Genomic DNA, 25,959 nt, shown 5'->3' on the forward strand with positions numbered 1-25,959 from the left:
ATAATTATATAGTTATTAAAAAAATAAAACCTATATTAAGCCCTAATATACTATGTGTTAATATACTACAAATATCAAGTTTTCAAAAGTCTTAATTAAACAGTATTGGGTTGATATCCTTGCAAGACACTGAATTTAAGTATGAAAGATTTTTCTAATATCTAGATTTTAGTGGTGAAAGAATGTGAGGAAATATGTGCTTGAATTATGGTTAACTTTAAAATATTTCTCATTTGATCATAGTGAAGAATTTGATTTATATAGGAAAAAAAATCAAATTACCTAAATTTTGTGTTAACTTCATAAAGACATGGAGAAGGCAAGATGTATACAGTCCACAAAGTTGCACAATGATTCATCTTTGAGGATTTGATTTGCCAACTTGACATCAAATTTCAGTGGAAAAGGAATTGTCTGACAAATAATAAGAATAAAGATGTTTTTGAGAATACAGTATAATTCAATCTCACAGATAATAAGAATGCATGCATGTCCTTACTGGTTTCTCTAGGGTTGCTAATATACAAACACCATATGCTTTACAACAACACAAGCTGAAATCTTAAAAGGACACCCACAAATAGAACATAATGAAGAGGATGCATGAACTTCATGAACTCTTTCGATTTCTGCCTCATCTCCTCAAGCACTGAAGCAGCTAAATCCCTTCTTAGGAGCCTGCCCTGTAGCACGATACTTTGCAGCAGTTTCTTCTGCCTTCAGAAGCTCTTCCCCACGCTTAGCCTCCACCAGTGCCTTCTTCTCTTCGGCTGCTTTGTGAATCATAGCAATTTTATTCTTCATTTTCTCGGCATATTCTGCCTTCTGGTTCTCTATTTTTTCCTGCTCATACAATTTGAACCAATTTATTCCACTCTTCCACTTTGATACCGACAACGTATCGAAAGTCATAAAGAGTAGCTTTTTCTTGGACAACATTGAATTTACGCTTTCCAGTATAGGAAGTCTAAACATTGCAAGACAGCCCTTTCGACCACAGACTGTATCTCACAGAAAAGATAGGTAGCCAAGAAAACTCGAAATATTGATAGCCTCAATTTAGTTACTCCAACACAATAATGCCACCTTACTCTTGACAAGGCATCAAGGGGTGGTAATAGGTTGAAACTCAAATGGCAATGACAGAAGCTATTTACCTCGATCTTTTTCAGCTCTGCTTCTAGAGTTGCCTTCTTTGAGTTCTCCCATGAAGTAATGGCTGACAGCTTCTTTTGAGATCTGTTTTCACATTTTAATGAAGCCAAATAACCACAGACAGGACAACAATTCCAACTTTCTTGAATCATTCACCAAATTTGCAGAATAATAATGTTCGTTAGTGTTCCAACTCTACCTAAGTAGTAGGTGACTTAATTGACTCAGCTTACAATGAAGAGAAGGAAAATTAAAGATGTTCCGGTGTAACCTGAGAACTTTATTTACAATGTAAAAAAGACCTAGCACTTGTTTACATGCTTGTCTTAAAATTCTTACTTCATCCAGTAACCTTATAGAGAACTCATACGAACAACTACCAATCGATACATAAACATATTTAAACAGTAGGGTGTGCATGTTGATCATATGTGTAAAATCAATAGTTGAAAAAGAAATAATAGATAATATGCAGCAGGTGGACCGGTTCTCAAGCTGAAAATATCAACATCCCAGACTTGAAAGGAAGTGTTCGTTGGATCTCGGTAAGCATCTTAAAGGTAACTACACAGATGTATGTATGTATGTCTTGAGGCAAACAAACTGCAAATTGAGATCGCACTTTTCTAGGCGAGCAAAATGAGTTTGGATGGATTATGTTATGATTGTAACTTGCAGTAATGAATATCTATGTACTTTTTCATAGGTTAACATATAATTCAAATGATTTGCATGGATCAACAGATTGTATTGCATAAACTAGGCTGGACGGCAGGCCAAAAGCGATGCATAATACAAGGAACCAACCATGTAATTTTATCTTTAGGATGTTGTTCACTCCCACACTTCAAAATTTCTTTTGTTTCTTTTATTGATGAAATACACTTGGTGTGTACATGCTTGCTATATATGCGACTTTGTCATCGACGGTCATCAGACAATGAAGAAAAAATTAATAATTTCAAATATTCTTCGATTAAGAAATGAAACATTAAAGAAAAAGCATTATCTTGGATTTGAGAAACGTTATCCAAATTAAGAAGTTGCTGTAAAAATAAATTCAACTATTTAGAAACATCAAACAGCAAAATCTTACTTATTCTCAGCTTTCGTCTTCTCACTTTCCTCCCATGCCTTGATCAAAGACAGTTTCTTTTCGGTCTCGACCTGTGCCAGAGCAACATCTACACATGCAACAGAAAAAAGCTTCTTATCGTCATTCGAAAGGTAGTACTGTAAGAACAACAACTAAAACTTTCAACTCCATCAAACATTAATTTTTGACCCTCACCTCTATCGATTGAGCTCCCCACGCTTTTTGTCTCTTGTGAAGCAGACTCTGCAAAGTGAAGAAAAAAATTGAGGGCCTCAACATGACAAGTGCCAAAGCTTCTAAAACCTGAAGAGTCCACTTTCTCTCTATCTCCTTTCTCCAAACATGAGGTAATTTAAGATACCACTTGCAATTATTCTTGTCGAAAATAATGTACTCGTTCATCGATATGTTATTCTACTTGCCTTTTGGATTACTCACCCAAATTACAGATGTCACCATAGATCCTAATTGTACTTGTGCAAGCCAAAAACCATAAAGCTTGGTGTTTTCTTTGGGGATCCATGATCCAAACATTCGCAAAGAACTCAATCGTAAAGGTACAAAATTTCCCCCATACTAAGCAACTTCCAATCGAACTGATGATGCAGAGATCCAAAAAAAAAAAATTCTAGAATCACATCCGTATAGAGAAACCATTCATGCGATGAACAAAAGAGCAGCAGACCGAGGAGAAGCAGAGCTCTTACTCTCCACTACTGCGAGCGCTTTGGAATCGTCCGGTTTCTCCTCTGCCGGAGGCGGCGGCTCCACGGACACCTGCACCTTCTCCGCCTCCTCCGCCATCTCTCTCTCTCTCTCTCGCTCGCTCTCTCTCAATCTATCTGTCTACCGGCCCACCCGACGGGGCAGATAAACATACGGGAGAAAGGCATGGAGATCGTTCTGCATACGCTTGCATAGAAACTTAGATGCAGATGCATGATCCACCGTCCGTGCTTCCCGCGAAGAGCATCCGTCCGTCCATTTGCTGCGTCGAATCTTGCCCTCGTTCGCCGGTAAATGAGATATCAACTGCCGACAGGAGAGAGATTACACTCTGCCGAAAAAAGGACAGTTGTTGTCCTCAAACCTACCCGACTCTTACCTGTCTCATTATTGGGCAAACTTACGTGGGTCCCTTTTTGTTCCACGTAAGACGTGCAAGGGTAGGAACGCCATGTTTTGTCGTTGATGATTTATCGGGCAGCGCGAATGGTGTACTCGCGGGCGCTGTCGCCTTATCCGGTTCCTCCATCGTGGACGTTAATGTCATGCACGTATACTGCATATCAAACATGATATTTATGGAGGTCATTTTCAGATATATATATAGAAAAAAGAAAAATAAAAAGGTTTTTGATCCCACCTCCGATGCCAGCCAAGAACATGATGTTTGTCAATATCTCAACCATTGCTGTCATTTTACAGGTGGAAGCCAAATGACATAAATTATCTTTCATAGTACAGTGATGTGCTGTTAGAGCACTACAAAATTCTAATCTTCCTTCAAATCTCATTGATTGGTACACCAATCATATGCATATGCTCCTTTCCTTGGGGAGGAAGGTTGAGTGAGGTGATTTGATGTATTTGGTTGTGATAGCTTTGACCCACCATTTATGCTTATTTGTTCTTGGATGGGATTAACTTGAGATTTCTTGCCTCGAACTTCTAATAGCAAAACAAGTGGGTGACTTGAGATTTATGTGGAAATCGAAGGATGTGGATGCATCTATAGAATATCCAAATCGAAGGGGAAGGTAATGAAGGTGTGGATTTATGATATATTATTCAGTAGCTCAAAAAATAAGACTAATGACTAAGATTATTAATTTCATCATATTAATTCTTCTTCTTTTTTTGTTACATCAACGGTAAGTTAACTCGACGATTAGAAATGTTGTTGTGAAGCCCACATCGATTATTAGTCATCTTAATCTCTCTTCTTCTTCTTCTTCCACCGACTAAAGTAGAAGCGGGATCGGGATCTCTTTTTCCATGTCCATGTAGCGCTGGTCCACGATACGGCTAAAAATTGATATGGAGGCCGTGCTCACCGGCGCTGTCGGCAGTAGCGTTCCGTCGCCATATCCGCGTCGCTGCCAGCGAACGTCGCGTGGCATGACACTGACGTAGAATCATTGGATTCTTACGCTGCATCTTTCTCTTTTTCTTTTTCTTTTTTTTATCTGTTCTTTTCCCCATCACAAATCCAACATGCTTATCCGATAATATATATATATATATATATATATATATATATATATAATCAGAAAATATTTCTATTTTTATTTTTTTAGATAATATCTTATAATCTCGTAAATTCCTTCCCTTCTCTTCCCTTCCTCATCCATCACCTTCGCATTTACTCCCATCGCGAGGCTCGATTGCCTCTGTGCAGTGCCCTTCACCACCTGTCGCGCACGCTGAAGTTACCTGACACGCAGCACCCTATTGCCAACTTCAGCGTCTGCACCAGCCCGTCCTCCATCGAGCTTCGTATCCCGACATCAAACACCTTCATCATCGCCTCCTCCAGCACCGCCACCTTCACCAATGACGCAGGTCCGCCCTTGCTCTGTCTGCTTCGTGGGGGCGGAGGTGACGGGTGCAACAGGTTAAGGACGCACAGGGTTGGGGTAGGGGAAGGGCGAGGTCTCGCGATGACGGATGCAATGGGCGGAGAAGGGGGCAGAGGTGACGGGCGGGATACGGGATTCAGAAATTAGGCACAGTATCAGACAAAGAAAGAAAATATGGCACCTTTGAGGGTGAAGAAAGGCAAAAAAGGAGCTTTTCAATTTTCACATGACATGCAAGAAAGAGCACACGGTTTGAGGTGGCCGTGGCAGCATCACCGCTCTCCTTCCGGCCATTGCTCTCCTTCCATGAACCGAATCTTCTCATTCCTTTCTCCTGTTGATTTGCCGACCAGGGAGCAGCGTTCACAAGGAGCGAACGCATTCTCTGGTGCTGCCGAATCAGTGAGTTCCACACCTTTTGTTTTACGTGGAAATCTTTGCACCAATCAGCTCGGTATTCGCCGAGAGTTCTTCCCCCACGGACCGACCGAAGCAGAACCTAATTGCGATCTCGGTGGATTTAGTTATCCAAATGAATGAACTCGGGTCTGAAGCCCACCGGATTCCTCTCTTCCGGCCGCCCTTCTCGCCTTATATATTTGTCTGCGAACGAAGCGTGCACATGCGAGAAACCATGGACGGATACATCTCACAAGAGTACGCGGCAGCCCGACGGAGGGAGAAGATGGCGAAGAAAGCTAAAGAAACGAAACAGTCGGAGGACTCGACGGCGAGAGTCTCGAAGGAGGACGAGAAGAGGAAGACGATATTAGCTCAGGAGGCCATCAAGCAAAAGAAGGCGGGGGACGACGGTGGCTCCGTGGAGGAGGACGCGATGTGCAGCTGCTGCTCGGAGTAATCTGTGGTGTGAGAGTGCGTTGCGGCGAGATGGTGATACTGTAGAAACATAGTTGTGCACTGCATGGCGAATCTTTGTGCTTCTCATGACGTACAATTCCATGCATAAGCAAATAAACAACGATATGAATATAAATAAGCACTGAGGATGCATATATAAGAATTTTCTTGCGTCTTAAAACAATTCATTAATTTTAGAGCATTAATTGGAGCTATCTATCACTAATAAAATACTTAAAATTATGATTACCTAAGATTAATAATTACTTTTTCTATTTTATAGTTTTCTTTTTTTATGCCTTTTAAATCATTCTGTTTGGTGCGCTGCTGCTTAGACAAACCCTCGCAGGACGCGTGTCGGTCAGCGTGGACCGACGCGGCCGGTGGGCTTCGAAACGCGAGCGGGAGACGTATATGAACCGGAGGAGGACGCCGACGAACACCCGTCTGTCTTCCTCCCTCCGATCGCCCGTCGACGCCGTCTTCTTCTCTCTGGGTACCATCCTCCTCCTGTTCTTTTCCTATCCGCTGGAACAGAGTGATCCGATCGTCGCGGAACTGATAGTTCCCATCCCTCGCTGTATTCGCATCGATTGATTTTGGGGGTTTTCGCTTTCTAGCTCCTCACGTCCCAAATTGCTGTCTCGACGGTTTCTCGATCGAGAAAGAAAGCAAGAATTCTTCGTCGTTTCGTTGCAGGATCGTTCGATTGGTTTCGTGGAACTTCATCGCGTTGTTCTTCTTGTTCCTAACTTGCTTTCTTGAACTCACTATTCCTTAGGTTTTGATCGTTTCTGAATCGTTTGGGGGAAGAGAGTCATTTGTTATTGGATTCGCGGTGTTCTCTCGTGGAACTCAGTTCACCGCCATGGTCGATGCCATGGGCACCGGCACGTTCCTCATCGCTCACCACCTGCTCTACCAAAGGCCCCCTTCCGAAGATGTGAGCTTTAAGCGGCGGCAGCTCGCCTCGTGCCGGCTGCCCGTCCCCAGCCGGCTCATGGATTCGACTGTCAAGTTGCTGGCTAAGGAAAAGAACCCTTCCTGGCAGAGGATATCCGGCGATCTCGCTTACACAACCGATTTCACCGGCCTGAGTCCTGGTAGGACGTGGCCTCCCGTGAACAAGGCCGACGACCCGATGATCCACAACCCGCTGCTCCGTCAAGAAAGGATGGGCTGTGGTTGGCTCGCCGTGATCTTCGAATGGGAAGGGGTGATCGTCGAAGACGACGACCCTGAGTTGGAGTACCGGGCCTGGGTGGCGTTGTCCCAAGAAGAAGGGAAGTCGCCGCCCCTGGCCTTCGTTCTGAGGAGAATAGAAGGAATGAAGAGCGAGCAAGCCATCTCCGAGGTTCTTTGCTGGTCACGAAACCCTACGGAGATCAGGAGATTGGCCTCTCGGAAGGAGGACATACGCCAAAGCTTTAAGAATGGCGGTCTCTGTCATCTCCGATTCGGGTCGCGGGAGTTCATGACTACCCTTGCGAACCACAAGATTCCACTGGCTGTGGCGTCCACGCGACGGAGGAAGGCTCTTCAGGGCGAAATCGAGGCTGTCGGTGCGCAGAGCTTCTTCGAGGTGGTCGTGGCAGCAGAGGAAGTGCACAGGGGGAAACCTGATCCGGAGATGTTCATCCACGCCGCCCGGCTTCTGGGTTTTTTGCCGGAGCGGTGCATCGTGTTTGGGAACTCGATATCAACGGTGGAGGCAGCGCGTGAAGCCGGTATGAAGTGCGTCGCAGTCGCAAGTAAGCAGCCGGTGTACGAGCTCCGCGCAGCCGACCTTGTGGTGACGCGCCTTGATGAGCTATCGGTCGTCGACCTGAAGAAACTTGCAGACGTCGAGTCTCCCGAGTTGGAACCAGGAGAGGACCGGGGTGGAAGCCAAAGATGAGGAGGGCCGACCCCATCTTCGTCGTCGTTTTGGTGCGCACTGACGATCTTCTATACCTTCTGATAGCACAGTATGTTCAGTAATGTTCATTTCAAGGCCACAATACTGTCGTTCGATACACCTGATCCTATGCATACGCTATCGTTTCCAAAGACACCACGAGTAATCCGTCTTCTGGTTGTCTTCCTGCTGGTTAATGACGAGATCTTAGAGAAGTAGTATTCCCTGCAGCAATGGCACAATAACTCGCTTCTATATGTTGAAACGCAGCAGAGCCTCCATTTCAGGCAGCATCATCATCCTCCTCCTCCTCTCCCTGCTCCTGGAACCCGCTCGAGCAGCGGGCGCGACTCTGAAGGCTTGCCACGGCCAGCAGACATACCTCACCCGCCTTCCGACTCCGGTCCTCTCTCTTCTGCCGTGCTCCGCCTCTTCCTCTAGCTGCCTCGTGAGCTCCTCGATCCGCTCCCCAAGCCCAGCCGCCCTCTTGTCCGCCAGCCGCAAGGTTGCTTCTGCGGCAGCCTGAGCCGCCATCGCGGTCTTCGCCAGCTTCTCCTTCAAGCTCAGCTTACCGTTTGCTGTATCCAGCGCTGACTTCGTTCTCCTCAGCTCCTCTCTCAGCGAACCGACCTAGACACACGCTGTTCAAGGTAAAAGCTCATCCACGAACAGTGCCGTCGATCAACTCCGTCACCAGTTCACAAGACAGCAAATAAGTAGATGAGCGGGTGGATCTTTACCTCCTTCTCACGCTCTACGATTGCAGCTTTTCCAGCTTCTACCTCCAGTTCACAAGCTTCCCTCCATCTTGCGGCCTCTTCTCCTGCTTCCTTTATCTCGGTCGTCAGCTCTTCAACCTTCCAGGTATCATCAGAAAGGGAAAATGTCAGGTGAGTTACAGCTTACGCTCGATATGTAATAGAAGTGCAGCATTACACTTTTAGCCAGCAAGATTTGTCTCTCTTCCAGATCTTTTATGTACAGTTCACCCTCTATGATCTTCTCTTCTTGTTTATCGACGAGAGACTGCAAATCCTCACTCTCTGACCTGTGTTAAAACAACAATCCATAAAATTGGGAGTTCTATTCCTTCTGCATATATGTATGCTTTCCGATTCCTAAAAGGAAACTCACATATTGAATCTAACAAAAGAGTGGGCGCAAACAAGTACGAGATTGGATTCGTAGCATGGAAATATATTACCTGGACTCCTCCAGGGCTCGTCTTAGATCAGTTATCTCAAGGCGCAGATTTCTCATTATCCTTTCAACGGTAGAAGCCTGATCAGAGAGAATCCGAAAGCAAACCATGCTGAGACCTTCTTCCAGCAGAGTCGAGTCAAATGCACGATGGAGAGAGCAGAGAAGATTACCAGACTGATCACCTCCTCCTCGCATTCGCTGCCGTCGGAGGTAGCACTGACACTGGAACTGTTTGGTTGATCCGGCTGTGACTCGCCGCCGATGACCCCCTTTATGAAGCCAAATCCGACCCTCTGCAGCCCTCTCTCAGCTATCTGCAGAATCGCACCCCGCTTCTGCTCCCCGCTTCCCTTCAGCTTACTAAGGCTCTTCTCCACGGCCTCCTTCTCCACCAGGGCAACCCTGAGCAAGCTGCTGATGTCCCTGTTCTCCTCCGTCAAACTGACGATGCTGTTCTCCAGCTCCTTCTTCTCCTTCCTCCTCATCTTGTCGTGTTCCGTAAACTTTGATTCCACTGCCACCCCAAGCTGGCAGATCAATCTGCTCTCCTTCGAGACAACCTCCGATGCGTCCTCGAGATTGGACTTTTCCCCATCGTCTTCCTCCAAGTTTTCGTCGCTGATCCTCCCGCCAATCCTGCTCAAGCAGCCTCTCGCCGATCTCATCGAATCAAGGATCCCCGACACCACTCCGTCTCTTCTGCTCCTTTCCTCCACCAGCTCGTTAAACCTAGCTTTGAAGATCTCGATCAGGTGCGAAAGTTCCCATCTTTGCGCCCAACTCGCTTCCTCCTCCTCCTCCCTAGCGGAGACCTCCGCCTCGATGAGCTTGATCCTGAGCGAGTCCCGCTCCTCCGATGCTTGCTCCAGTGCCCGGGAGAGATCGAGATCGCGGATTCGAAGACCCGCAAGGGACTCCTCCGCGGCCGCGAATCTGGATCGGAGCTCGCGGTGGGAATCCCGAAGGGATTCGAGCTCGGCCCGGAGGGCGGCATCAGGGCGAGGGGGGCTCTCGATCGGGGACGCGTCGGTGCCTTGCTCTTCCATGGCGTCAGGGATGCATGCGGCGAGTTGCATTGGATCGCCATCATTCCCCTGGGAAGATTAGAATGGAGGGTTCGGAGTGAGGAAGCTGCAACTACCAGTCAACCGAGGAAGAAGGAAACGAGGGAAGAGACGGTTAGGAGCGGCGGGGGTTCGACAGCGGTCCGACGTACACTGGACCGGACGAACCGGCCCGAGTTGGTCGGCCCGGAATCGTGATATGATTCGATGGACTTTGTCGAACCAACCCATAACTGTTATAGCAGTTATAAGTCCATGGAAATAAATCGATGAACAGTGCAATCCTTTGGATTCAAACTTGATGGATAGTGAATTGGTCAAATAGCAGCTCAAATGTGACTTTTGGCAGAATGGGTTTGAAGAGTCTGTGCAAAGAGTCTTATGTCGTCACTCCATCACCACCAATGTAATGTGCATTTTGTTGATGATGCTGCAAGTGGGAGGTAGTTTTCATGGAATGACAAATGCACACATTCAATCCTGACAGGTCGAGTTCAATGAATGAATTCCACTTGCTAGGATGAATAAACCATTACGACACAAAAATGTGTGACTACAAACACAGAGAAGAGAAGAGGAGCAAAAGAGGACACGACAAAAAAGCTCCAAGCTTGAAGAGAAGAAACAAAGTTTGGAGATCCTTAGGGTTTACTCGGTCAATCTCGCATGTGAAGACCATTGGAGATATGTGCAGAGGAGCAAAAGACTTTTCTTGATGGGGAGAAGGGGATATCGCATGAATGGGTAGGCATCAGCTTGGCACGGAGTTTGACGAAGCCCCCCTTCACCAGCGGCCTATGAAAGAAGTCCACAATAAGGCGAAAAGGTTGACGGTAGAGAGAGAAAGAGGAGGAAAACGTGGCCCGGAAGTGTACACTTCGTTGCATCCCTTTTGGCCTTCGTCTGTTCCCCAACTCTGCGCGAGGTTGGGACAAAAAGCGCCCCTTTCTGCTCCCCAAAAGCTAGATAAAAGATCGATCGAGAGAGAGAGAGAGAGAGAGTTCATGGAATAGGAGTCGAGCTCCAGCTTCCTTCGCAGTGCTTGTCCTTCGTGTCGTGGCTTAAGGCCGCTCGATGAAGGGGAGCCACGAGCACGGCCGGAGCAGCGGCTGGTCGTCGAAGGGCAGCGCGAGGGAGAACGCCGAAGAGGACGAGGACGAGGTGTACGTGGCGGTGGTGAAGGATGTGAAGGAGGGGAAGGCCAACTTCCTGTGGCTGCTCCACAACACCCCCGAGGACAAAAAGGTGGTCGTCGTTCACGTCCACCGCCCGGCCCAGAAGATCCCCACCGGTGTGTGCTTCTCTCGCCCAAGCTTCGTATGACAAGAGTGGCTGGAGTTAGATCTTGTAAACGATGCTTCCTTTTACTTCTCAAGATACCGAGCTCTTCCTTCCTCTCTCGATTGCAGCGTTGGGTTGGATTCCTGCGTCCCATCTACAGGAGGAAGAGGTTGCAGCATACAGAAGCATTGAGAGAGCCAACATGCACGGATGTTTAGACGAGTACATGACTTTGTGTTCCCGTGTAAAGGTATGTACGCAGCAATGGTTGGCTCGGCACTTTTGACTTTTAGTTCTTCATCTGTCCAACTTGCTGCAACAATTTTGGTGCCTGTTCATCTACTTTTCTCGGTAAGAGTAGACCATGATCGAGCACACCATGAATCGAGCAACTACTGTCTATTGTGTAGGTGAAAAGAGCAGGAAAACTCGTGATCGAGAAAGACAATGTCAGAAAAGGACTAGTGGAGCTCGTGGCTCAGCGTGGAATCACCCAACTTGTTATGGGCGCAGCAGCAGACAAATATTATTCGAGGTATTCCCTGCAAAATGCACTTTTTAAGTTGTGGATGATGAAGAGGCTTCTGCCATCAATGATTCAAGAGTTTTCCGAAACCAGTTCGAATTTAGATATCAGATCGTTAGCATTACTTATATTAAAGGCTGCATTCAAAGTCCAAAACTTGATCTGTCTTCCTAAACAACAAAACAATCGATAAGAGAAGCGAGTGCAGCCAAATTGTGGAACTCGTGGACTAAGCCAAGGCTTTAGAATCACAGGCGAATGAAGGGTCCGAGGTCGAAGACAGCTCTGGCCGTGCAGCAGCAGGCTGATCCATCATGCAAGATCTGGTTTGTCTGCAAAGGGAACCTCATCTGCACCAGGCACGCAGCTTGAACTTTCAGATAGAAATTACAGTGTGTTGTTGTGGTTCTACAGACACGTTGTCCATGAAACGATGAATTATTTTGGATCTTGTTTGCAGGGATGCCTGTGTTGATGAAGTAGTCGCAGCTCACAAGCCCACGTCAAGATCTGCCGATTGCTCCCCACACTCACAGGTGGCCATGGCGGCTTGGCCTGGTGAAGGACCGGCGGGATCATCGACCTCAGGGAGCGGAGAGAGCAGCGTTAATGATACGTGGGATGTTGCGTCGAGGGCTTCGGACCACTCTCTCCACGGAAACATGGCTTCGTCGCCGGAAGTGCCGCCGGAAGCGGACAGAGATGATGGATCGCTCGTTCTACGGACACTTCCTGCACCTGGAGAAGTCCCTCAGTTCCAATCTCCACAACGTTACCTGGTACACATCTCTCTCTCTCTCTCTCTCTCTCTCTCTCTCTCTCTCTCTCACTCTCTCACACACACACACATACGCTCACATACACACTCACAATTCGTCATATCTGTGTTGCAGGAGGATCTTGGTGTCGATGGTGCCATGTACGAACGGCTGGAAGCTGCGCTGAAGGAAGCGGATAACACGAAACGTGAAGCTTATGAAGAGCTCCACAAGCGTCAGATAGCTGAGAAGGACCTGAGCGAGGCTGCGAGGAAGGTAAGATCTCATTGCAGGTCAACAAACGACAACTTTCATGCTGATCTCACACGGCACCATTGCGCAGGTCGACGTCGCCGAGACTGCATACAACAAAGAGGTGAGACAAAGGAAAGAAATCGAAGAAGCGGTAGCAAAAGATGAGATGCAACTGTCAGCACTGAGAAAACAGCGAGATGAGGTCAATGAAGAACTCCAGCAAGCACGTCAGAAGATGGCAGCGCTGGAACTCCAAATATCTGATTCTGACCAAATTCTCAAGGATATCAAAGCCAAATTGCCCGAGGCATACAGCCACCTCAATTCGATCCGAGGAGAGCATGAGCTGTCGCAGCAGGAGCGAGTGCATCAGAAGAAAGAAGAAGCAACAACCAGCACTCGTGGAGCAGAACACTTCTCTGAGTTCTCCCTTTCGGAGCTGGAACAAGCAACAGAAAACTTCCAGGAGGCATCAAAGATCGGCGAAGGTGGATACGGATGTGTATATAAAGGCTCCCTTCGCCATACGACAGTGGCAATAAAGAGGTTGAATCCACAAGGCATGCAAAGAACAGCAGAATTCCGGCGAGAGGTAAGTACTGACCTGCATATTGCATGAGCTAATTCAAGCATGTTGGTAACATTTGGCAAAACAACAAGCAAGCTCTTCTAATCAATGTAAGTTTTGCTATTGTAGATTGATATTTTAAGTAGAGTAAGGCATCCAAACCTTGTCACTCTCATAGGAGCATGCCCAGAAGCCAGAGCTCTCGTTTACGAGTATCTTCCTAGTGGAAGCTTGGAAGACCACCTTACTCGCAAGCTCACCTGGCAGGTCCGCATCCGCATTGCAGCTGAAATATGCTCCGCTCTCGTCTTCCTCCACTCCCGTAAACCCCTTAGTGTGGTCCATGGTGATCTTAAGCCTGTAAACATTCTTCTCGATTCAAACTTTGTGAGCAAGATTAGTGACTTGGGCATGAACCGACTGCTTGTCCGGTCCATTGGCAGCAGCACCCTCTACCACTGCATGCATCTGCGCAAGGGAACATTTGCTTACATGGACCCTGAATTGCTCTCATCCGGAGAAATCACAGCAAAATCTGATGTGTACTCCTTCGGAGTCATACTTCTGCAACTTCTAACGGGAAGGGCAGCATTTGGCGTAAGCAAAGTAGTAAAAGAGGCATTGGATATGAAATGCTTGGAGAGGGTACTTGATGCTTCTGCAGGGGACTGGCCATATGTGCAGGCAGAGAAGTTGGCAAAACTGGGGTTGAAATGCTGTGACATGAACAGGAGGAACCGGCCAGATGCAAAAGAGGCATGGAAAATGCTTCAGCCCTTGATGAAGTCCATCTCATTTGCCAGGTTATCGCCTTCATCGATTGTGTTAGCTCCAGAGTACAGCAGGTGCATTCCATCATACTTCATCTGTCCAATATTTAAGGTCAGTTACTTGGCAGTCCACTTTGCATTAGTAGATCATTTATGCATCATCAAGTTCTAACAATCCTTCTCCAAATAAATATATATCCTAAATGTTCCCTGTCTCTTCTTACCAACCCCACCTCTTATCCTAATCAGATAACATCACATCTTCTTACATTCTTGTCATCAACACACACATGTTCATTGTTGTGACTCTTCCTCTGGTACTCTGGTTTTGTGTTAGATACTGCTTGAACAATACATAGCTGCCTGCACATTTCCTTCCTATTCCAAATCATATGCATTACTACCAAAGTCCTGTACTTGTAACAATTATTTTCCCATCTGTGCAATGTGATCAAACTAAAAGAAGATGCAGAAACATCTCTTGTAGCTGCCACTTCAACTTTGATTTATTAGTTGAAAATGAAACTGCAGGAGCTTATGAGGGATCCACAAATAGCAGCAGATGGTTTCACTTACGAAGGTGAGGCCATTAAAGGATGGCTTAGCAGCGGCAATAAGACATCACCCATGACTAACCTCAGGCTATCCGATTGTGAGCTACTCCCCAATCATGCCCTTCGTTCTGCAATTCATGGATGGCTTCAACATCAAAATTGATATGATTTCAGGAATAAAGAAAGGAAATAGCTGTGTCAATTGGACGACTGTGTAAGTTCATAGAGAGAGAGAGAGAAAAAAAGTTTATTACCAGTACATGGAATGTACATTTGTATCCATTGAGTTGCATAAATCTTGGTCTTGGATTTAAGACAAAGAGGCATGTATAGGACTTTTGCTTTTCATACGAACGCTGTCCTTCTCTCCTAACAGAGGTAATATGACGATACATTGTTCATTCAAACTAACAGAGGTGAAGTGGCAGTACAATGCTTGTATGCATTAGAGAAGCTCAAAATACAGAGGTCTATGGCAAGTTGCAAATGTAACCTTAGCAACTGAATTCTTGGTTGCTAAGGTTTCAAAAGAACATATTAGCTGATCAAAAACCACAAAACTGAAATGTATATTTCAATACACCAAATCAGCAATCCATTGATCAATCAGAACCTTAAGCAATGAAATAACTGATAGGGAGTCAACAAAAGGTAAAGGAAACAAGCAGAAGGACATAGCAAACTTGCAAGTGAGCATTTAGAGAGATCAAAAGATTGCTCACAAAAACCTTTATTTCCCCCTTAATGGAATCCAGAAGCTCCTCGAGAATTTGTTTATCCTCTTGTTTCTTCTGACGTTCTGCATTATGCAACAACATGAATCATCTAAAATAGATTGATTTATAAGCCAAAAAAATTTTCTTTTCTAACTGTTAATTGACCTCTGAGATATGTATGCATTCTGATTCTTCAGCAAAGATTATTTTCGTTTTCCCTAGAAAGATGTTGAGTTATATTTACCTCCTCATTTCTGCTTCAAAGGAATCAAGAATCGCACGACAAACCGTGGCGATCGAGCATCATCCTTACAAGCAGAACTCCCTCACAGAAAACCATGGAAGGAATCCGATCTTCATCAGAGACCGCAACACGCAAATCCGCGCCGCCCACCAGCTCTCCCCGGCATCCAAGTCGGCAGCGATACGAGATGAGAGCTCAAGAAACCCAAAGAGTAAACGCCGATCCGGTCAGCCCCGAGGGAGGAACGAAGGGGGGAGATCGAGGAGGATGACACGAAGGGAGATTGGCAGTCCCGATCGGGCCGGGCCGTTACAGCAGAGAGGGCTGGATTAGGCTATAGTCACCCAGTGGGCGTTGCTTTGAGATGCGTGTAGACCTTCAGATTTTACTCGCGTCACTCGAAGCATCGTCACTCTCCGCCGACGGCGATGACCTCAACAAACTCCTCGACCGCTTCCTTGGCGGCCTTCGGAAACTGACGTGGGCTAGAACGAAGGTTACAGTGACTGCAGTAATACATGGCGACAATCTGGAGCGATGTTGCTGGCTCGCTGCTGCCTTTGATTGCAGGCGAGCGTCGACTGGCGACAAGCAGGTCAGCCATCGCCATCAAGCAGCAACGCCCTTCTTCTCCTCATCCCGATCTCCTTCCCAAGAAAAACTAGTCAAGCAGGCGAAGTGATGGACGCCGTGGCGAGGATGACTCGATGCAGCAGACGACGTGAGTCGGTGCGGGGACAGCCTCAGCACATGACCGAGGAACCACCGGATCCAAGTAGACAGCAGCGTGTCACCGTGCACACCGACATCAGTTCGGCCGTGTTTTGGACCGTCTCTCGTGCTGCAACGCCCGCCCGATCCAGCGGCTTTCCGTGCTCCTGCAAGTGACCGACGCCTCACCAACCTCAACAAGAAGCTCCCATCTCGCCAATCATTCGAAAGACATGGTGGCAAATTCTGTAATGACAGGTGGTGTGTTTATATATATATATATATATATATATATATATATATATATATATATATATATATATATATATATATATATATATATATATATCTTATTCTTAAGATTTAGGATGGAATAGTGGTAACAAAATATAAGAACAAGTGTCTTTCAATTTTGACTTATTTTTTAAGAAAATACTTATATTTTTCAGTATTTCATAATTAATATCTTTTTTTTTCAAATAGTACACTCTTAATTTAAAAAATAATTTAATTATCCCTTAAAAAAATCGCTTTTTACAGTATCTTGACCTATTACAATGTTTTTGACATGTTATAGTGTTTTAGCTACTATAATAAAAATATTATAAATGATCTAAATTGATTTTAAACTTAATCAGACTAACTACAAGACTAAACATATGATGTTATAATTGTCTATGAATAATGACAATCAAAGAGGTACAATATGATGTTACTAACAGTCTTTATTTAATAGTATTTATAGTCTTTTAATATATCAATAAAATACTATAAATACTATTAAAAAATATGATAAATGAGTCTAATGAAAACACTGTAACAATTGAAAACTGATAAAAAAAATAATTTATCGAAAAATCTTTTGAGGGGTATTTTATGTATTTTTCAAATTATAGACACTCTTTGAGAAAAAAATAAAAAAAATATATATTTTTTTAAGAAAAGTTGCTCTTCAATTTTTATTATTTATTTATTTAAATTATCTATTTGGTAATCGTTATATATGGATTGAATTCGAGTACATGAAGATTGATGACAAGTTTAAGTTTCTGTGAAATGATTTCTTATAGGATCACAAGATAAATTAAGATATCGTTGCTAATTTAGGATCCTATTCTACATCGGATCAGAAAAGAATTAATACCGCACGTAAAAAGGAGGGAAAAAGTGGAGTACATCGGCAGGTGTTCCCTTCCAACGGCCGTAACGCGAAGCACAGCGAGTTATCGCCGACGTGTCTCCTGACCCACCAGCTCGGGGGCCCCACGTGGCACCGAGTGGTTGTTTCGGAGCTTTCTATATGCGGAGCCGAGGACGGTCTTCTTAGATGCTTTGGATCGCCATTCCACATCAAACACGTGTTGGTTGATAGCGTGGAATAAAATAGGACGATGCCTTGGTCCGGAATTCCCAACCTTCAACGCCAAGATAAAAAGACTCGATCGAGCAGGGCATCAATTGATTCTTATTGTTCTTAGTGATTGACAGATGTGCAAGATGGTGTGTGACAACAACCCACCCAATAATGCAACTCGACCACAGACCTAATCGACTAAACTAGCCATGGAACTAAACACTCCTCCCCCCCTCCCCCTCTGTCTTCTCCATCGTGGTCCTCACCCGAGATGTGAAAAGCCATGGTGGTCCTTTCGGAGGGGACTCCACAGTGTGGTATTTTATGTAAACTACTTGTGGTCTCTTCTCTTCTTCCTGTAAAAGTAATTGCTCCAACAAATGTTTCCACTCCAAATCCCAATCATCATCCATGTGCTGGGTTCGCCCCACCGGGTCCTGCTCCCATTGATTGCAATGCACAGCCTCGGCGCACACCACCCTACTCTGAGGCGATTGGAAGTACATGCTTGATCTTTTGGACCTACTTCTATTTCTTATCTCCCTCGACTGCCTTTTCCGATGAACGAAGATACCGAGCTTTCCTCAACCGTGTTCGGGTTAAGGTTACCACAAGTGTCTGCGAACGAGTCCCAACCATGGAGGTGAAAAGGTAAAGACAGTGCTGTTGCTGCTGCAGCGTATACTTCCTTTGGCTTCTGGTTGACGACGAGCAGCTTTGGAAGTAAAGAATTTGTGTCGGTCGTACTATTTCCTGAGGGACAACAACAAGAGTATGGACGTTGGTAACGTGGTGATGAGGTGCAATCAATAATGTGGAAATGCATGACATTGTGATGGTGTGGTGTGGTGTGGGGTGGGAAGAGAAGAACAATTACACTTGGATGCACTTATTACAATGAACTACTTCACGCTCGCTTTCCCTCTCCGTCGTCGTTGTATGCTGGTGCTGAGAGCAGCACTATTCTCTCTCTCTCTCTCTCTCTCTCTCTCTCGGGAAACGTCGGAATCTGAATGACGCTTTTCATTATAGTAGTAATCTATGCAGTACTGTTTGCTTCTTCTTCTTCGTCTTCTTCGTCTGGTTTAGTAATTTACAAGCTGGGGAAAGTCAGGAGGCGAAGGGGGCGCGGCGGGGGATCCCCTTCCGCCTCCTCGAGTTGGGAGCGGGAGGAGGAGGCGCCGGGCCTCGGGCTTCGTGCCTCGTTCCCTCGCGCGATCCCCCGCTCGACCTTCCCCTTCGTCCGGACTTGCTCTCCTCCGCCGCCGTCGACGATGAATCCCTTATGCCCCTGCCGCCGTCGCTCGGCTCCACGTCGCCGGGGTTCAGGACGAAGGTCGCGTCGCTGTTCCGCTTTACCCCCGCCAACTAAATTTGCGTTTTGCACGGTCAGGTGTTCGATCGAGTGGGACGCTTACATCGCACGCACGAATCACGGCGCGATGGAACGAGGGGGAGGAGGGGAAGGAATGGGAACTAACCTTGCAGCCGAGGGAGCAGAAGCGGAAGGGATCGAGGAGCGAGCGGGAGCAGATCTCGCAGGTGTAAGGGGTTGAGGTGGATGAGGAAGCAGCGGAGGCGCCGCCTCCGCGTCCGCCCCCGCGCGGCTGCGGCCGCTCGTTGAGGAAGAGCACGGGCGCGCTGTTAATGACGTAGGTCTGGACGCCGCTGATGTCGAGCATCTTCTGGATCTCCGCCACCCGCACCACGTCGTGGTACGACGACCGCCGTATCTGCCGCCGCCGCCAGTAACAAAAAAACCCCTTGTCACCACCGCCACCACCATAGGAACAACAAAGAAAGAGCAAGAGCAAATTGTGCAGATAGAAGAACGAGGTGGGAGGGGAATGCGGTTGACCTGGATGACGCGGTGGCCGGCGTGGTTGTCGGAGCGGCAGTAGAAGCAGAAAGAAGACGAGGCGGGGCCGCAATCGATGCAGAACATGTTGCACTCGCTGCGGGGAGCGTCCCGGTGGAGGGGGCAAGCAGTAAAGAAGTGGGCGGAGAGGAGGGGCTCCAGCCACGGCGGCACCAGCGATGCCGCCACCCGCCTCATCATCATTGCCGCCCCGTCGGCCCGATCCGGCAGGGCCCGATCAATGCCGGCACTGCGACGAGGGCGGCGGCTCGTGGCGGTGATCGGGCGAGCAAGGAACGGCGACGGGTATACAGGGAGAGGAAAGGGGAAGGAAGACGCTTTTGAACTCGGCGACGCAAGAACAAACAACGAACGACAACGGAGTGAGAGGAGGAGACAACATAATAAAAGAGTGATGCCATGGATCAACGGTCAAGATCGAGCCAAGGGCGGAGGAAGAGGACCGAAACCCGTTGGATCGACAGGAGTTGGGTTTGACTTGCCCGTCTGGTGCTGTCCTTGCGTCGCTTCATAGGCGGCTCCCGTAAGGAAGGTGTGGCAGCTCCACGGCACATCTGCTGTTTGATCTCAATCATCGAACAGCACACCCACGTATTCCTTCCCCGACACGATGCGTAGGAGCCGGCGAGACCCACGGACGTCATCGATCCAGAAGTTTCTATTGGACTCCCCCGGGCGACGCGCGGTCAAGGGGAGGCAGCGACAGCGGGCGGCGGCGCACGCTCGGCAGGGCCCCGCGCGGAGGGCGTGGGCCACACGTGGCGTGACCTGTGGGCACGGATCGCGTGGAACGACGGGTTCCGGATACGTGTGGCCGTGTGTGCGCGCGCACGCGCACGCTCCGCCGTCAAATCCCATAAAACCACGTACGCAAAAAAAAAAAAAAAACCTACTTCTATGTAAATAAATACGCCAAAAAAGGGGAAAAAATCTTCCTAATTAATTCCTAATAATCTATTTATCAACAAAAAAACCAGGAACAATTCAATAATGCTGCGACTTACCGAGTCGGACGGTGGTTGGCGAGGGACGTGGCATCGCGAACGCCATTGGTTTGGGGGGGGATTAAATTTGGCTATCGGCAACAATAAATGAGTTGGATTTGGGGGATTAATGTGGGTGCAGCTGGACCTGGGTGGCCCTGCGTGGCTGTATCTGATGCCCCTGCGCCATCTAATTTATATTCTAAGCGTCGGCGTTAGCATGTGCTTATGGAATGTGATGACGTAGTTGCCACTTTAGCTTTCGACATACAGAGAGAGAAGATAAGGCAGCGCACCCCTTTGGTCACGAATCAAGACGCAGGTGGTGGACGGAAACCGACGGTTGAGAGGGCTCGATGGCTTCGTCAAAAGTCGTGAAATCAGGGGAATAATAAAATGCGGGGGATGCTGTTCTCTGATGATCATGGCGGTTCACGAATTTTGAAACCCCCGGCCATGCAACGTGGGACAGGCGGGTTTCACACGTTGAAGTAGCCCTCGATGAGCAGTCGATGCATGAGATCACTGTATACGTCGAGAGTGATGGTGTCAAACTGCCCTTCCTTTTGGGGCCTTTGATCGAACACCTCTGCTGCACCAACAGCAATCATGGTGAGACAGCAGCGAGCGAGCGAGCGAGCTTACTATTTCTACTGTACCTGTCCTAACATTACTATAAAGAATGAGAACTGAAGAAGATAAAAAAGAACTGATACAACTCACAGGGGGACACCGGAGGACATGTGCCGGAGGAATACTCATCATTTAAGTACTCTGTGGTTGAGTACCGAAAATGGCTAATCCAGTAGCCCATATGCAGCAGATGCAAAGATATAAGTCCAACGCAAGCACATCCCATATGATAATGGTTGAAATGATCCATTGATACTCAAAAATAGGTCATCGATCGAATGAAATAGAACTAAGAATCCAATGGAGAATTTATGAGCTTTCTTCCACACACCGCTGACAGTGGAATGAGAGACAGGATGCAGTAACGAGATATCCTCGTTCCTCACTGGTCCAGTCACGGAGAGCTCGATCGGATTACAACCCGAGCTCCAGAAGTAGGCCTGCAAGAAAGAGAATTTGGATGGGGGGAAGAAATAGCTAGGAAATTTAGCTTCACACGGAGTGGGCAGAGTAACTCAACTTTCATTAAGCTCGATCACCTTCTCCTTCCTGTCTTCTCTGAAAGATTCGAAACCAGTGAAGGATCCTTTTGTCGACGAAGTATCGGTGATCCATTTGCTTCCATCTTTGGACGAGCAGAGTGGTGATGACTTGGCGATGTCGAACCCCCATGAGAGCATCCTCGTACCTGAAGCAGGGGACCTCACCGTCTCGATTTTGGACTGCTTGCAGGACGCGATTCTAATCGCTCGAGGGAGACATTTGAACTGCAACGAATCCGTTCCTTCTTCTTCATCCTTCCTTGAATCAGGCATCTTGCAGCTCCTACATTATTCAGATCATTCATTGAAACTTTGCAGCAGAAATGAAGCGTGAAGATTTCAAACAGCTTACTCTGCTTCCATTTCTTCCTGGTTCGACTCTGTGATGGTGTCAGCGAGGTTTATCTGCTCTGCCGGCCTCAGTCCGACCACTCTCTGGCTTTCCGAGAAGCAGTCGATTTCTCCCAGCATCATCGAACCCGGAAACGTCGGCGAGGGAGACTTCATGGTGGTGGTGAACCTTGGGTTATAGGTTGGAACGATTCCGAAGTTGTAATGGTCCTTCACGGAGATCGAACCGCATGTGATCAGCTGCACGAGCATGTCGGCTGCCTTCAGCTTCGCCCTGGACGGGATGAAAACTTCGTCCTCGACGATCCGCAAGTCCTTCCTCTGGCTTGGTTCATCTCGTATCAGCGACTCCAGCGTGCTCGTCCTCCCGCAAGAACAAGCAGCAGCAGCATTAGATGACGCCTCGACATTCTCAGGCCCCTCAGTCGGACATGGACTCATTCCGTTCTGTGTCTCGCTGGATTCCTTACCCAACGAGACACCGGCAATTCCACACGCTTTTCTCCCTCCTTGCTCGTCGGTTTGAGTGGAGGCATCGTGCACTACGGCGGGCCTGCGGACGTGGTGCTCGGCAGGGTTCGGTGAGCCCATTGCCGACGATGGGGTGGTTCTACAGCCAGTCTCCGGGGAGAAATCGCCGGAGGAGCTCGACCGATTGGTGGTGGGCGATAGCTCATCCGGTCGGGTAGTAGCAGGGGGATGTGGTGAAGCCGGCGACCGCAATCCAGGAGAGGTTTTCGCCTCCTTAACCACAACCGCCACGGAGGAAGAAGAAGAAGCAGCTTCTTCATGGTCTTTACAGGAATTCACAGGGGAATCTCGTTGATTCTGGATCTGCAACCTCGGATTGCTCATTTCATTGTGGCGCCGAACTAAACCATGGAATGCCGCATCTGGCTTCAATGATGTGGTAGAAGATCTCGCAAGGAAATCGAGGGATGGGGAAAGCAAATGTGGTCTCACCTGGAGGAGACTGATCCAGGAGCTCGGAACCCTTGAGCACGTACTCGTTGCCATGGGCGGGGAGGACGAGATCGTCCTCCCCGAGGTCGTGCCAAACGAACCCGTTCTTGTACCCCCTGCACCATTACTTCTTCCTCCATCAATCTGCACAACAGGAAGAATCGACTGCGAGTCTTTCTTTTACCTCTTACAAGACCACGAATACATGGCGGCCATCCGCTTTCCTCTCAGCGCATTGAGCCTCTCGATCACGTCTGCATTAATATCCCAAAACCAACAAGAACGAAAGCCAACGAATAAGAAGCATCGTACACACGCAAACCAATTCATCCACTCTACGGCATGCATCGACTTCAGCGGACCTTTGAGGTAGAGCCCTCGAGGGGAGGAGAGCAGCACCTCGATGAAGTGAGGGTGCTCCAGATGGCGATTCTTGCAGAGGTAGTACACCACCGGGACCTTCCTCCCTTGCTGCGGTACTGGCGGCGGCGGCGGCGGCGGCGGCTCAGTCCTAGGTCTGGTTCTCTCTGGGCTGCTCTGCGATCCATACCTTCTCATCCTCCCCTCCGTCTGCTTCATGCTTCCCACGAAGCAGCAGAGAGGAAGGCCGAGTTCTTGCGAAGGGAAGGGATGTCACCCCTCCAATTTAGCAGCACTGACCCGAGTGGTTGGGTGTGTCAGAGAATTCTATGCATCTAAAGAGTAGACTGGCCTCATAATTTCAGAAAGGACGACCGATTGGACGTACTCGCCATGAAACCACTGCATGAAGGTGTCAACTGCGGCTTCCCTTTGCGAGTGTGGGGAGAGAAGCGGTGAGAGACCGCTCCGACTGCAGAAAAGAGCGACAAGATGCGGCCGCTGAGGCCAGCAGGCGGAAAGCGACCACAGCGACAGCATCTGTAGCATTGCGACTGATAGATTCTGGATAATCTTCCCACCCCATGTGCTTTTGTCTCTCTCTCTCTCTCTCTCTCTCTCTCTCTCACAGCTCCATAATGCATATCTCGATGCTTCTCTTGCTGGTTGAGCTTCTTCCATGGCCTGCCTTGAACTGCCTCTTTGGCCTGCCTTTGGATCATTCATCGACATGCATGGGCTGTTCTTTTGCTCCTTATTTGTCTGCACAAACAGATCCAAGATTTGACTTAGCAGGTGGCAACAGCTGTTGATTGAGTGATTTGGATGCAGATCAAAATAGTGGTCCTTTATATAATGAGTGGAAAATTGGAGAGATAGAAACCGGTGCAGAATAATTGAGTCAGCAAGAACACGTAGGATGATGGGACTTCTCATTTCTTTGTCCTTCCTTCGCTCTCTGGTCGTGCTTGTCTTTCGTGTTCATGTATCATTGCGCGGATGCATGTCCTTTTGTAGGTTGACATGACATGTATAAAATATGTCACTGTACGCATTAACTAAGGTAATTGGGGTCAGAAAGATCACTTGAAGCTCTTGAAATATAACTTGGAAATCCTTGGATTATCCTCTTGTGGATCTCTTTTTCTGTACAAGTTTCAGTGGTTTATTTGTTTTTGTCTTCCTACTGGACACCATCATCTTACTTAATTTTATCTTATAAGATTGCTCTTGAGTTATTAGGTCATATCATTATGTTTAGCTTCCTTCTTTCATTTGCATAGATGAAGAGAGTTCAAGCTTCACCATGATGGAGGATGAATGGATCAGGTGGAGCAGCCATGGCAACAATTTGTCTTAAGAGAGTAGGCTGGGCCTTGTCTCAGCAGAGGACAGGGACGGGCTGCAAGAGACACTCTTGAGTTCATTGGATTCTTAATTGCTCAATGTTTTTTTTTTTTTTTGCAAAGATTAATCGATGAAGACGAGAATAAAAAATATATATATTAGATATTTTGAATCAACATATACTTATAAGTGAGTACTATCATTAGACTAATATTTAAGGTATGATTGCTCAAAATGTTATTAAACCTACCATCTTATCTATTCTTATCATATTAAAGAGAAGAATGATAAATAGAGATCGTTGTCAACTCTATCTTATTCAGAGAGAAGTTATTTCTATCATTCCAACTCTTACCATTATTAAAGTATTTTAATTTAGATAATCATGACATATGAAATAAATTTATTATGTTAAGATTCATTTTAGCCCCTCTGATTAGATCGCTTAAATCCTTATGGTTTACTCGTGTCTAAAATAACTCATATATTTTTTAAAAATATAGTATATAAGCCCTTCTCGTCAAGTTTGAGTTAATAAACGTTAAAGTCTGCTTACGTAACTTGTTGACTCATAATAAACTTTTAATATAATGACACGTATAATTTTATTTTAAAAAAGAATTAAGATCTATTTTAACCCATGTTATTTGGACATGGACTACTTAAGCAGACTTTAACGTTCATTCATGTCTAAAATAATTCAATGTTTTCAAATAATATATAAATATTTTTAATTAAATCTAAATTAATAGATATTAAAATCTGTTTATAATAAATTATTAATATAATAATATATATAATTTAAGTTTAAAAAATAGATAAATAGAAAAATAGAGGTCGATTAGTTTATCTATTAGAGGCGGAGAAATATAGAACTAATTGATCCATTAGTTTTATATGTCCATAATCACATGACTCAAAATGCTTAATAAGGCATTCATATATATTATATTATCATAGTTAATGACCTATTAATAGAATCAAAGATTGACAACCAACCTAGTGGTGATTATGTCAGACAAACAACCCCTCCTTCCTTCCTTTTCACAAGGTTAATTTTGATGGTGGTGCAATGAGGATGAGATGGTGCCAAAAACCCACTTTTGTCCACCCCATCTTCTTATTTCTCTTTCTAAGCACAAGTCACACATCATGGAATTTTTTGTATTTTGATCTCACGAATACACATGAATTATGATTGAAGTGCCAAACTATTGCCTCGTTCTATCATCATCTTTCTCAGGCTGCAGTGATTCTGACAACTCCCACACGACACGAAAACACTGAGAGGCACAGCCACCGGAATACA

General features: G+C 46.5%; 6 protein-coding genes and 1 long non-coding RNA gene across 15 annotated transcripts; 2 read left to right on the top strand and 5 right to left on the bottom strand.

Moving 5' to 3' along the window:
* Nucleotides 1-393: 393 nt before the first annotated feature.
* LOC135616671 (remorin-like) lies at nucleotides 394-3,121 on the bottom strand. Its single transcript, XM_065116106.1, has 5 exons — nucleotides 2,959-3,121; nucleotides 2,447-2,494; nucleotides 2,252-2,339; nucleotides 1,158-1,239; nucleotides 394-843 (listed from the first exon to the last, which is right to left on the bottom strand). The coding sequence occupies exons 1-5, from the start codon at nucleotides 3,053-3,055 to the stop codon at nucleotides 643-645; spliced, it is 516 nt and encodes a 171-aa protein (XP_064972178.1). The 5' UTR covers nucleotides 3,056-3,121; the 3' UTR covers nucleotides 394-642.
* Nucleotides 3,122-6,024: 2,903 nt separating this feature from the next.
* LOC135616673 (5-amino-6-(5-phospho-D-ribitylamino)uracil phosphatase, chloroplastic-like) lies at nucleotides 6,025-8,685 on the top strand. The gene is made up of 2 exons (XM_065116113.1): nucleotides 6,025-6,187; nucleotides 6,473-8,685. The coding sequence occupies exon 2, from the start codon at nucleotides 6,560-6,562 to the stop codon at nucleotides 7,586-7,588; it is 1,029 nt and encodes a 342-aa protein (XP_064972185.1). The 5' UTR covers nucleotides 6,025-6,187; nucleotides 6,473-6,559; the 3' UTR covers nucleotides 7,589-8,685.
* LOC103990652 (uncharacterized protein At3g49055) lies at nucleotides 7,664-10,059 on the bottom strand. Its single transcript, XM_009409862.3, has 5 exons — nucleotides 8,962-10,059; nucleotides 8,793-8,869; nucleotides 8,525-8,636; nucleotides 8,329-8,445; nucleotides 7,664-8,218 (listed from the first exon to the last, which is right to left on the bottom strand). The coding sequence occupies exons 1-5, from the start codon at nucleotides 9,865-9,867 to the stop codon at nucleotides 7,841-7,843; spliced, it is 1,590 nt and encodes a 529-aa protein (XP_009408137.2). The 5' UTR covers nucleotides 9,868-10,059; the 3' UTR covers nucleotides 7,664-7,840.
* A 383-nt stretch (nucleotides 10,060-10,442) lies between these two features.
* Nucleotides 10,443-14,940, top strand: LOC135616672 (U-box domain-containing protein 33-like). Of its 5 annotated transcripts, XM_065116109.1 has the most exons (9): nucleotides 10,443-11,146; nucleotides 11,232-11,386; nucleotides 11,547-11,671; nucleotides 11,917-12,021; nucleotides 12,123-12,441; nucleotides 12,556-12,696; nucleotides 12,764-13,267; nucleotides 13,373-14,125; nucleotides 14,545-14,940. In XM_065116109.1, exons 1-9 carry the CDS (start codon nucleotides 10,930-10,932, stop codon nucleotides 14,728-14,730), a joined length of 2,505 nt encoding a protein of 834 aa, XP_064972181.1. In that variant the 5' UTR covers nucleotides 10,443-10,929; the 3' UTR covers nucleotides 14,731-14,940. The 5 variants fall into 5 exon arrangements, with proteins under 5 accessions (XP_064972181.1, XP_064972179.1, XP_064972180.1 ...); XM_065116107.1 differs by having other exon boundaries at nucleotides 10,444-11,146; nucleotides 12,123-12,696; XM_065116108.1 differs by having other exon boundaries at nucleotides 10,460-11,146; nucleotides 11,265-11,386; nucleotides 12,123-12,696.
* On the bottom strand, nucleotides 11,788-16,462 carry LOC135616674 (uncharacterized). Of its 3 annotated transcripts, XR_010488438.1 has the most exons (6): nucleotides 15,528-16,462; nucleotides 15,296-15,366; nucleotides 14,822-14,936; nucleotides 14,590-14,695; nucleotides 13,406-14,500; nucleotides 11,788-13,279 (listed from the first exon to the last, which is right to left on the bottom strand). It is a non-coding gene; the product is annotated as an uncharacterized LOC135616674 (long non-coding RNA). The 3 variants fall into 3 exon arrangements; XR_010488437.1 differs by having other exon boundaries at nucleotides 13,406-14,695; XR_010488439.1 differs by lacking the exon at nucleotides 14,822-14,936 and having other exon boundaries at nucleotides 13,406-14,695.
* Nucleotides 16,463-17,670: 1,208 nt separating this feature from the next.
* On the bottom strand, nucleotides 17,671-20,363 carry LOC135616675 (protein RGF1 INDUCIBLE TRANSCRIPTION FACTOR 1-like). 2 transcript variants are annotated; one of them, XM_065116118.1, is made up of 3 exons: nucleotides 19,451-20,363; nucleotides 19,074-19,325; nucleotides 17,671-18,345 (listed from the first exon to the last, which is right to left on the bottom strand). In XM_065116118.1, the coding sequence occupies exons 1-3, from the start codon at nucleotides 19,652-19,654 to the stop codon at nucleotides 18,121-18,123; spliced, it is 681 nt and encodes a 226-aa protein (XP_064972190.1). In that variant the 5' UTR covers nucleotides 19,655-20,363; the 3' UTR covers nucleotides 17,671-18,120. The 2 variants fall into 2 exon arrangements, with proteins under 2 accessions (XP_064972190.1, XP_064972189.1); XM_065116117.1 differs by lacking the exon at nucleotides 17,671-18,345 and adding an exon at nucleotides 18,452-18,960 and having other exon boundaries at nucleotides 19,451-20,354.
* Nucleotides 20,364-21,288: 925 nt separating this feature from the next.
* Nucleotides 21,289-24,088, bottom strand: LOC103991099 (protein SOSEKI 3-like). Of its 2 annotated transcripts, XM_065116114.1 has the most exons (7): nucleotides 23,692-24,088; nucleotides 23,306-23,598; nucleotides 23,128-23,197; nucleotides 22,944-23,059; nucleotides 21,982-22,873; nucleotides 21,608-21,912; nucleotides 21,289-21,527 (listed from the first exon to the last, which is right to left on the bottom strand). In XM_065116114.1, exons 2-7 carry the CDS (start codon nucleotides 23,520-23,522, stop codon nucleotides 21,502-21,504), a joined length of 1,626 nt encoding a protein of 541 aa, XP_064972186.1. In that variant the 5' UTR covers nucleotides 23,523-23,598; nucleotides 23,692-24,088; the 3' UTR covers nucleotides 21,289-21,501. The 2 variants fall into 2 exon arrangements, with proteins under 2 accessions (XP_064972186.1, XP_064972187.1); XM_065116115.1 differs by having other exon boundaries at nucleotides 21,982-22,852; nucleotides 23,306-24,083.
* Between the last annotated feature and the right edge of the window lie 1,871 nt (nucleotides 24,089-25,959).

Source organism: Musa acuminata, chromosome BXJ2-7, assembly GCF_036884655.1.
Source record: "Musa acuminata AAA Group cultivar baxijiao chromosome BXJ2-7, Cavendish_Baxijiao_AAA, whole genome shotgun sequence".
Lineage (NCBI taxonomy): Eukaryota > Viridiplantae > Streptophyta > Magnoliopsida > Zingiberales > Musaceae > Musa > Musa acuminata.

Bases quoted from the DNA above. Each gene is read 5' to 3' on its own strand.
- LOC135616673 (XM_065116113.1), top strand. From the start codon at position 6,560: ATGGTCGATGCCATGGGCACCGGCACGTTCCTCATCGCTCACCACCTG.
- LOC135616672 (XM_065116107.1), top strand. From the start codon at position 10,930: ATGAAGGGGAGCCACGAGCACGGCCGGAGCAGCGGCTGGTCGTCGAAG. The intron at 12,022-12,122 runs GCACGCAGCTTG...TCTTGTTTGCAG, and splicing joins GGGAACCTCATCTGCACCAG to GGATGCCTGTGTTGATGAAG. The intron at 13,268-13,372 runs GTAAGTACTGAC...TTGCTATTGTAG, and splicing joins CAGCAGAATTCCGGCGAGAG to ATTGATATTTTAAGTAGAGT.
- LOC103990652 (XM_009409862.3), bottom strand. From the start codon at position 9,867: ATGCAACTCGCCGCATGCATCCCTGACGCCATGGAAGAGCAAGGCACC. The intron at 8,446-8,524 runs GTAATGCTGCAC...GATACCTGGAAG, and splicing joins AAATCTTGCTGGCTAAAAGT to GTTGAAGAGCTGACGACCGA. The intron at 8,219-8,328 runs GTAAAGATCCAC...GCGTGTGTCTAG, and splicing joins TCGTAGAGCGTGAGAAGGAG to GTCGGTTCGCTGAGAGAGGA.
- LOC135616671 (XM_065116106.1), bottom strand. From the start codon at position 3,055: ATGGCGGAGGAGGCGGAGAAGGTGCAGGTGTCCGTGGAGCCGCCGCCT. The intron at 2,495-2,958 runs GTAAGAGCTCTG...TTCACTTTGCAG, and splicing joins AGCGCTCGCAGTAGTGGAGA to AGTCTGCTTCACAAGAGACA. The intron at 2,340-2,446 runs GTGAGGGTCAAA...TTGCATGTGTAG, and splicing joins GGGGAGCTCAATCGATAGAG to ATGTTGCTCTGGCACAGGTC.
- LOC103991099 (XM_065116114.1), bottom strand. From the start codon at position 23,522: ATGAAGCAGACGGAGGGGAGGATGAGAAGGTATGGATCGCAGAGCAGC. The intron at 23,198-23,305 runs GTCCGCTGAAGT...ATATTAATGCAG, and splicing joins TCGAGGGCTCTACCTCAAAG to ACGTGATCGAGAGGCTCAAT. The intron at 21,528-21,607 runs GTTGAGTTACTC...TCTTTCTTGCAG, and splicing joins GGTGATCGAGCTTAATGAAA to GCCTACTTCTGGAGCTCGGG.
- LOC135616675 (XM_065116117.1), bottom strand. From the start codon at position 19,654: ATGATGATGAGGCGGGTGGCGGCATCGCTGGTGCCGCCGTGGCTGGAG. The intron at 19,326-19,450 runs GTCAACCGCATT...CGGCGGCGGCAG, and splicing joins CCGGCCACCGCGTCATCCAG to ATACGGCGGTCGTCGTACCA. The intron at 18,961-19,073 runs GTTAGTTCCCAT...ACGCAAATTTAG, and splicing joins TCTGCTCCCTCGGCTGCAAG to TTGGCGGGGGTAAAGCGGAA.